At 47.7% G+C, this 10,389-nt stretch overlaps 1 protein-coding gene across 1 annotated transcript in view; it reads right to left on the bottom strand.

Annotated features, from left to right (window-relative positions):
• CEP164 (centrosomal protein 164kDa) overlaps positions 1 to 10,389 on the bottom strand; it is a 113,883-nt gene that overhangs the window by 92,632 nt on the left and 10,862 nt on the right. Inside the window, 5 exon segments of the mRNA XM_015418777.1 lie at positions 740 to 844; positions 982 to 1,140; positions 6,807 to 8,444; positions 9,221 to 9,428; positions 10,155 to 10,266. Coding sequence (XP_015274263.1) covers positions 740 to 844; positions 982 to 1,140; positions 6,807 to 8,444; positions 9,221 to 9,428; positions 10,155 to 10,266 — 2,222 coding nt within the window.

The raw sequence follows: 10,389 nt of genomic DNA on the forward strand, positions 1-10,389 counted from the left end.
CCCTGGTAATCTTGGATGTTGTGTCTCTGTTGATACACCCCAAGATTGCATCAGCCTTTTTTGTTGCTGCATCACACTGGCTGCTCATATTTAACTTATGGTCCAAGATCTTGTTCACACACACTGCTGCCCAGAAGTGTATCCCCATCCAGTATGCAGGTTCCTCATTTTTGTTACCCAGATGTAGAACTCAGCATTTATCCTTGTGAAACTGCCCCTTGTTCACATCTGCTCCTCCACACCCTCATTTATAAAAATATTGAAAAAGTACTGGGCCCACAACCGAGCTCTGTAGCACTCCACTAGACACCTTCCTCCATTCAGATGAAACGTCACTGACAACTACTCTTTGAGTGCAGTTCTCCAAACAGTTCACTATCCACCTAACTACCCTAGAGTCCAGTCCACAGTCCTCTAGTTTACCCATCAGAACCTCATGGGGAACCCTATCAAAAGCTTTACTGAAATCCAGGTGATCAACATCAACAGCATTCCTTTGAATACAGATAAGAACATAAGAACATAAGAGAAGCCAATGCTGGATCAGACCAATGGCCCATCCTGTCCAACAGTTAGACGGTATATCTTGAGAGTTGTATTTGACTCAGCTCCCAACCAGGGTGAGTTACTTGCCTGTTGGCTCACCAGACAAGATGGGTCACTTGGCTGTGGCCTAACCAGGTTGAGCTTCAGCTTCCACAGTACATTTTCACCGAGCACTACCACACCTTCTAACTACCTCATTGCTGCCTTCTTCCTTTTCTGCTTCTGTCAGTTGCTTCAACGATGCTGCTTCTTCAGTGAGTCCAAAGAGACCATTCCTGCAGCTGACAGACTTGAGGGTCTGGGAGAGGTACAGAAGGCAAACAAAATTTAGGAGGTATATTAAGATGATAATATGAAAAAGGAGATAGAAACCCAGTGAAATCATCTTAATATGCAAAAGTACATCAACACATTCTGGAACCTGGAGATGCTTACCACTTCAGTTGTTCGGCCCTGTGGCCTGGGTTCCTCTGAGCTTCTCCCACTGGAATTTAGCGAGTCATGGACTGCACCAGAAGTAGTTTCTGCAAAGCCACGTAAAGGAGCCAAACTACCCAAGGGAGTCTGAACAGGCGTGAGGATAGAGCCTGGAGACTGGGGACAGACAGAGAGACACAAAAATCAGGTCTTGGAACAGCTGCTTGTTGCATGTTTCTGGGGACAGGCCATGAAGGCGGCAACCCTTCCCATATTTGTTCCAGCTAACTGGGATCCAGAATGCCTAATAATTGATAGCCATACCAACAGTGGATTTGTTTAATTTGTTTTAAATTCCCATCACAGATAGGCACCTAAGATGCCTCCTGACAGATTATGTATGCATGACATGAAGGGAAATCATAGCAACAGACTCCAAATAGGGTGTCGGTAGGGCGCCCCCCCCCCCCCCCCCCCCATGCAATACTGAGCAAGGTGACACTTAAGCTACCACTTTGAAGTTGTTGTTCCAAAGCCCAGCCATCTGGTCAGGATGACCACAAAGCAACAGAAGACACACATCTGCATTCCAGAGTTAACGGGTCTCCCAACCTACATAGCCTGGGCTGCATCCATTTAGCGGGAGCTTGCAAATAAGCTCCCTTTTTGCAAGGTGACAGAAAGCATTGGGGTGAGTGCCACAAAAGGCATAAACAGCCACAGGACCAGCAGGGCAACAGTCCTTCTCTAACTCCTGCAGCATACTTGGGCCTACAATCTTGGCCAGCTGAAAGCATTTCATTTCTGAGAAATCTAAACACTGATTGAAAGCACTGCATCTATACTTGGATGAAATGTATTTCAAGATATGTGCAATATTCACACTGTTGTCAACTGAAATTAACATTCTCCTCCATTTTCTGTTTCTATTGCCAAGCAAACATTTTTGTGTCTGCCACAACATTGGTGCTGGAGCAGAAAGAGGTAAGTATCTATTTGACTCTCAGTGGTCTTTCAACTGGTTCCTTCCAGTAAAAGATACCAGTGGAAACAAGGAGAAAAGAAAATAGGATAAACAGAACTAAAAGGTAAAGAGATCACAGACCCAACTTGCATTTATCTATTGACAATCCCAAATGAGAAAAGTCCCAATGAGGCTTAGGGGGGTGACCCTTGGACCCCTCTCATGAAAAGCATGTAACTACACTAAGAATGAGAGGACGAACTCTGACACAATTCTTCTTGTGCTGTTACTTGCCAGAGCTTTTACCACTGAGCAGACAGGAGAAGCACACTCATTTCTGTGCCTCATTTAACACAAAGACCCCTGGCATACCTAAAGCCGCAAGAAGCCTTCAACCAGAAGACACAACTCCAGCACCACTGTGATAGTTCATTCAAATAAAGCTGCTGTGACGGGCCGAACACTCTGGTACTTTCTGCAGGGGTTTCCCCTGCATATTCCAAAGCAAAGAGAATTCCACCAAAGAACTCCTCCCCCACCACAATCGAGTGCGATCAAGGAAAGAAAAGAACAATATTGCTATCCTGATCAGATCTAAACTGCCTCTTTGAAGCTGGGTCGCATATTTAGTCGTCTGACGCAGTAGTTAAGGTTCCAGAGTAGCAACATCTCCTTGATTCTAAACAGTACTTGGCTGCTTCCTCCACAGGGATGCAAAGAAACACCACACAGGACGGCTTTCCTCAGTGGAACTCTTTTCTGACCAGCCTAATCAATAAACCACACTAAAAGAAGCAGCTCACAAAATCTTAGGCCTCATGATCACCTTGGGATGTTCTCAGTGCAGATTCATCTCATTGCTGCAATGGGTTATTACAAGACCTCATCAGACTGTAAAGAGGGGATATTTAAATGCCTTCAGACCTTTGGACAGTTGCCACCAGCTTCCTAACAAATCAGGAAGGTGCAAAGAATTTAAAAGTGCCACTCGGTAGTTTATAGACTATGGGAAGTCCAATGCACGGTTAACCAGCTAGTAAATCTGTGAGGCAAAAATTAAGCAAATGGTACTTTGGAACATATTTCTACCCCAAGTCACGCTCCTAATGTACCCTGGGGTAAAACAATGTTCCCACAATCTTTGTTTGTGGCAGCAAAAGTCACAATATTTTGCAGTACCCAAACACACTTTCATATGAGGCAAAATTATTCTTTTCAGCAAATTCACCTCTCCCCTTTGGCACACTGAGTAACATGTAACAGCAGTGGCTCCCTATACAATTACATTTTTCCCCCCAATTTAAAACAATAAAAATTGTACTTTGAACCTCAGATATTGGAAAACAAGCTTCCACAAATGTTAAAATAAAACATATTTAAAATTAAAACACTGTTACTTTCTTGGGGTGCTTTTCTGCCCCGACAAGATATGCCTTTATGGTTAGGTAAATGTTGTCTAGGTTACTAGAAAAAATTATCAGGAGAGGCAGTGTCTATTGAGGACTTAAAAGTGCTTTTCTGGATCAATGCTCTCTCTACATAGAGAGATTGTGTGCAGTTCTGGAGGCCTCACTTCAAAAAGGATGTGGACAGAATGGAGCACATGCAGAGGAGAGCGAGGAGGGTGATCAAGGGCCTGGCAACCAAGAAGCCCTGTGAGGAAAGGCCGAGGGACCTCTTGGGAATGTTCAGTCTGGAGAAGAGGAGGCTGGGGGGGGGGACAGGATGGCTCTCTTGAAGTCTTTGAAGGGCTGTCACTTGGAGGAGGAGGGCAGGGAGCTGTTCCTGTGGGCAGCAGAGGAGAGGAGGACTCGCCATAATGGGATTAAATGAAGGGCGGGAAGGTACCAGCCGGATCTTAGTAAAAAAGTTTTGACAGTCAGCGTTGTGCCACAGTGGCAACCAGCTGCCTCGGGAGGTGGTGAGCTCCCCCTCCCCCTGGCAGTCCTTAAGCAGAGGCTGGACAAACCCTTGTCAGGGATGCTCGAGGCCGATCCTGCATTGAGCGGGGGGGGGGTGGACTGGACGGCCTGTGTGGCCCCTTCCAGCTCTGTGATTCTATGATTGTGTGTGTGTGTGTGTGTGTGTGTGTATGTACGTATTTTTTTAAAACTTCATGGAATATTTCTGTATCCCAATAGAATATGGGCTAGGGTAGAAAGAAGCACTCCTAATGACAAAATCATGTCATCCTTTTTGGTGCAGGACTCTGCATCGTCTCAGGTATGCATCCTTCCTTACAGCTCAAAGACCTCTAAAGTCTGAACAATTAAACTAGCAAAGAAGACACAGAGCCATGGGGAGGGGGGATAAGCACAAGTACAATTAACTGTCTGGTGAACAGAAACTGTGGGTGTGTGCTCCATGCACAGAGCTCCTAGCTCTTGAGGGTACTGTATTTTTCCTTTGAGGCTAGAGTTATTGAACAGAGCTATGTAGGCTGGGTTTTCAGGGATCTGCCCTGTTCCCATGCTGTTAAAATGTGGCCACCTCTATCTAATCAAGTGGAGGGATTTTGACCCTAGTCACAACGAATGGGTGCAGGGGGAACACGTCAAGGGTCCCCAGCTGGTGCAAGCCTTCCATAAACGCTTCCCTCTCAAGCTGGGTGGATAGGGACTGGGGGGGGGGAGTATGTCCTACTCAGTACTTTGTTTGCCATGTTGATTTCTGTTCTCTGTGATGCTTTCGCTTTGAACTGGAAGCAGGGGGAGTGATTGGGGGAAGGAATGTTTGGGAACAAGTTTCGCTAGACGCCTGTAACAATTTCCCAAGTGGCCTCCAAAGGGAAGATGAAGTGTCCTTGAAGCCTTTGCTGCCAGGAGTGCTGCTATATATACTCTGTGTAGTTTGCAGGTGGGAGGGGAGACTGCGCATTGGCTTGGCGGGATGGATGACCAGTGTGACTGGACCATGGCACGGGGGGTTATATGAAGTGGGTATAACAGTGGGCTTGGCACCAATGCCCACCAGTTCTGACACAAGTTGGCTTACACCTGTAACGGCTGCATATCTCAATAAACAAATCTTACACCTGAAGAGTGTTGTCAGGAGTGAGTACGTACAGGGGTCTGACAGCCCCAGACTGAGAGTTCCTATCTATACGTTGTGGCTAATATCCACTGATGGACCTCTGCTCCATATGTTTATTCAATTCCCTCTTGAATCCATCCACGTTTGTAGCTGCCACGACTTCCTGTGGCAGTGAATTCCGTGTGTTAATCACTCTTTGGATGAAGAAGTACTTTCTTTTATCCGTTCTAACCCAACTGCTCAGCAATTTCATGGACTGCCCCCAATTTCTTGTATTGTGAGAAAGGGAGAAAAGAACTTCTTTCTCTACCTGCTCTATCCCATGCATAATCTTGTAAACCTCTATCATGTCACCAGTCGTCGTTTCTCCAAGCTAATGAGCCCCAAGTGCTTTAACCTTTCTTCATAGGGAAAGGGTTCGAATCCTTTTATCATTCTAGTTGCCCTTTTCTGTACTTTTTCCAATGCTGTAATATCCTTTCTGAGGTGTGGTGACCAGAATTGCACACAGTATTCCAAATGAAGCTGCACCATCGATTTATACAGGGACATTATGATACTGGCTGATTTGTTTTCAGTTCCCTTCCTAATAATCCCCAGCATAGCATTGGCCCTTTTTATTGCAGTCGCACACTGTCTCAAGATTTTCAGTGAGGGAATAAAAAAGGAGGGAGATGATGAAGATACAGAGTGCAACGCTTTGCAGGTGTCTCTCTCTGGTACTGGATATAGTTGCAATTTTGCTTTTAAAATACTAAAGAATTTATACTTTTAAATTCCATTAATTTCCCAAATAGTGCAACTACATACGCAAAGATACAAGTTATGCATTTTGGATGGTTAAAACCATAAACCAAGTGTTTAGGTTTGATAGAAAAGTACTGCACGCATTTCATTTCCCCCTAAAATGTATGGATTTTCTTCAACAAAATCCCCCACCCCCTGCTTCAAAATGTATAGAAGTTTCTGGAAATATTCACATATTGCAAATGGTAAGCTGAGAATGTTGCTGGCTGATGAGCCCCATGTGAGTTTGTGGCAGATTAGGGCCAGGGATTTCACAGACACCCCCTCATTCCTTTAGCCAATATAATGGAGGGAGAGGTGGGATGCTAGAATAACCAGCATGTGAAGGAAATGTGGGACAGAGATTTTATGGGATTAAAGCACATGTTAAGAGATGCTTTACAGAAAGCAATCCTGGTGATAGCCATGCACACATTTATGCCCATAAGCTAGAACAACTGCATTGGGTGCTCACTTAGAGCAAGATCGCATGTGCTCTACCCTTAATAAAGGACTTGCAACAGCCTGGGTTTGCGCTGCAAAATCTCTATGGTTTACTGAGCAACATGTCAATCATTAGGGATGTTTGTGACTCTACTAGTGATGTTTGTGCTACCTCAAACCATCTCTCCTTTCTGCCCCACCTCTTAAAAATAATCTTAAACCTTCAGTGGGATTATGGAAATGTTTCAGTGCCACAGGATAATCATGTTCATTCTAAAATTATCAGTATATTCATTTACTACATTATAAGCTTTACAAGTGACCTCTACCTGCTGTCTCCCTCCACTCTGCAATATCCCACAGTCACCATCCTGGCTCTTTCATGCACCAGGCAGAGGCCCTTCCAGTGTACCTAAATCCATGTTGTAAAGTAGCCTAGTGACCCAGGTTCCAGTCCCTTTACTGGGTGGTCTTGAGCCTATCACTGTCTCTCAGTCTAAACAATGCTACTAAGCTACTGTGAATACATAAGGGAGGGTCGTTAGTGAGCCACTCTGAGCTCCTCAGAAAAGAATGGGACAAAAATGGAATGAGAAAATAAATCTATGCTGCCTACCTCTTTACTGTCTCCTTCTGGTGAATGCTCAGGCTTGCCGTCATCCTCTGTCCATTTCCTGTTCTGGACTGAATTGGCTTCTGCATGCCTACTTTGAAATATGAACACCTGACGCTCACCTGGACTCTGCAGTTCCCCCCTCTCAAATGTTGCAATACTTTGCCTTGGTCTTCCACCTGCTTCCTCAGGCCCTTCCTGAGCGATACGAAGTGCCAAATTTATTTGGCTCGACTGCTCTAGACCTGGCTCTCTGGTGCGCTTTTGCTGTTGCTCCAGGGGTTCAGACACAGGCGGCTCCGCTCCCTGGGATCTCTTCCTCCTATGAAACACAGGCCGACAGAACTTCTGCTCCTCAGAGGAGCACTCACTCTCTGACTTATCTGGAGAGTCTAGAGGCTGGGCACAGAGAGAATCCAGGAAAAGTCTCTTTGCGGAAGCCGGCGGATCGGTTGGATTATCGGACTCATTGGAGCTCTGCAGGTCCCAGGAGAAGTTGTCCACTTCTCCCAAGATCTGGGAATCCAAGTGGTCTGCCAGACTGCTCGTCATGCTGCCACCGCCACAGCTGGGCCCCGCACCACCGGCCTTTTCAGCTCTGGGCTGAACAGTCATCCGCAGGGCACAGGCGTCCTCCTCCTCACCCATTCTGTCCTTTTCTCCAAGCTCGGCAAAAAGCGCAGTCCCCTGAGAGACCTCCAGGGGGTGGGGTTGGCCTTGAGCCCAGACACCAGGAGGCATCTCGGGCGCAGCCTGCTGTGCACATTCTCTTCCGCTCTTGCCCCCTGAGTGGCTGCTCTTGCTGAGTTCAGCGATCTGACTCTGGCCCTGCTCAGGAGGTATCCTCTCCCTTCTGCTCTTTACCGTTCTGCTGAGAAGCCTCTGTCCACTCTGCGTAGAATGACTGTCATCTTGTCCATCTACAGTCTCAGTGCTGGATTTCTGGCTAACACGTTTGGGGGAAGAAGCAGCGGGAGAAAGCACTTCATTTCCCAAGTCATGAAAGAAGCCTCCATCCCTCACCATCCAACTACCAGACTCCTTAGTCTTTTGTCCAGTCAAGGAATCAGCAGCCCCTCCCACCCGACTGCACCCTTGGTCTTTGCCTAGATTTTCTCCCCTGAGAAAGAGGTTTCGGTCCTTAAAAGGACCTGGCTCTAGCACAGTTTTAGCACTCTCCACCATTTGAAAGGATTCTGTGGGCGTCTGGAAAATGTGCTTTGTGACCTTGATATTGTCTAGCTCCTCAGGTTCAGAGTCTGAAAAGGCAAAAGCTGTAGCATCGCTCCTTTCTGCACCCAGAACTTCACACGGCTGGTAGCCAGTGTTCCGTCTGTTACGCGATGACGTTCTTCCAAGAATCTTTTCCACATCTGCAAGCATTTGATGAGTCTTGTTTGACTTTGCTGTCTGAAGAGGCTGCAGTTTACTCGGGGCGGGGCCAGAGAACAGCCGGGGGCAGTCAACTGAGTCTAGAAGCATCCCTGAAGCCTTTGCCTTCTGGTTTCTCAAGAAGCCTTCATTTCTCGCAATCACGCTACCCTGCTCTAGGTCAGGGCTCATGCACTCTGACAACAGGACAGGGGATGAAACTCTATAAAAGGATGTTGAAGGAAGGATCCCCGGCTCAGACTGGACCTCCTAATCAGACAAATACCATCAGGTAACATTTAAATTACATATGTACAAACTCAAGTGAAGCAGAAACTACTAACACTCCAAGCAGGAAGACGTACTCTACGTGGACAACTGTGCCTGCCTGTACTAGTGCTTGCAACAGCTGGACCCTGGAGCTCCTGCACCCCCACCCCTCAACCTAAACTCAAGAAATAATTAGTTGGTTATAAGAAGGTAAGAGTAACCCTGCTGGATCAGCTCAGTCATCATCTAGTCCAATATTCTGTTCCCAGCAGTGGCCAATCAAGTGCCACAGGAAGAATCCACAAGCAAAGCCCACAGGCAACCCCCACCTTCTAACAGCTTCCCTCAAGAATCCCGTTCAGTCACCTTCCCACCCTCTGGAATATTGCTGGAATGCATCTCTCCATGGAGAGTGACTATTGTGCTCCCAACGCAAAAGCAATCTACTCTCAAGATGGACAGACTACGATCTGGAAAAGAGCAGAGAAAACAAGCCACACTGTGAAAGGGGTCACAGCAGTTCCATCCTGTTTTGGCCACAGAACTGTAGCAACTGCTGATCACAACAGAGACTTGGGAAGCTGGGTTTCTTGTCTGGCTCTGCAAGCAGAAAGAAATAGCTTCTGGTCTGGACAAGTACTGCAGATCATGAGAACTTCACGTGGAAAGCAAAGAGTGCTAAGGTAAGAGAGGCCAGTAACAGTGGAGAGAAAAGCAGATGTGAGAAATGCACACTTCCCCAATACCCCAATCTGCTGAGCAACCACAATACTCACAACTGGACGTGGCTCTCTTTTTTCCTTTTTATCTTTCTTTTCCTTCTTCTTCTTCTTGTAGTCTTTCTTTTTGATGCCTGCTCCTTGTCCCAGAAGCTTCTCCCTCTCCTGGACCACAAGTTGCCGGTAATGTTCATCACACGGGTGATCCCATGTTGACTGACCATTGGCAAAGTTGAAATAATAGATGTCACCAGTGATGTCTTGACTGTCAAAAAACAGAGACTCTAAGAACCTGTGCGCACACACATACACACAGTGAAAGGGCAGAGGGGCAATTCCTCCCTCGCACAGATATGGATCCACTCTGAAAGCAGTGCCCACCATGTGGGGTTTGGGACATGTGAGAGTCAGGGGACTGGGAGCAGGTGACAGCACAGGAGGGCCCACTTTTATTTATCACTGGTCAACCAAAGTCACTTCCTGGAAAAGAAGACTTGAGCACCTTGTTTGATTCTTCACACTGATGACAAATGTGTGCCAGTGAGAAACAGGCATTGCTTGTTACTCGATTTCTTTATTTTGGAAGAGTAAAAAGATAGTGACAGCTTGTGAAAGGGTTATGGGTCAAAAAGAGGGCCAAGAGTCTCATTAAAAGAGACCTTGGGCCTCAGATTACCTGGGTAACCAGGTACTGGATCATAAGAATCCAGTGAACCGCTTCCCCCCAACCCCCCACACACACAGCTGCTGGAGCCTCTCGTCACATCTGCTGAATCCGTGACACCCTCAGGCACCCCCATTCCAGCAGCTGCATCATTTGGGGGGGGGCGCCTTGGTGGGGAGAGCATCTGCCTGTGCGCACGCAGGGAGTCTCCAGTCCAAAGACCCCTACCCCTCCCCACACACACACACTGCCTCCCTTTTGAAAGAACCGACAAGCCCTGGCGAAGGACACCCCCCCGCCCCCCCCCCCCGCCCGCCTCTCACCCACCAGGGCTTCCACTCGGCCGGCAGAGGCGCCACGATGCCTTCCCGCGCCAGCCACATCAGCTCCGGCTCGTGGGCCGGGTCGATCCCGATCACCCGCGCGAACTCCGCGATCTCTGCAGGGCGGGGCGGGAGAGAGACACACGAGAGAGGGGAGGGGGCCCCGTCAGCGGTGAGTCCCGGGGGGCGGGGAGGAGAGCACCCGCACACACCCCTCCCGCCCGCCGCCCCCGGGGCCC

This window comes from Gekko japonicus, unplaced genomic scaffold (genome assembly GCF_001447785.1).
Source record: "Gekko japonicus isolate JY-2015 unplaced genomic scaffold, Gekko_japonicus_V1.1 scaffold1138, whole genome shotgun sequence".
NCBI classification, from domain to species: Eukaryota; Metazoa; Chordata; class Lepidosauria; order Squamata; family Gekkonidae; genus Gekko; species Gekko japonicus.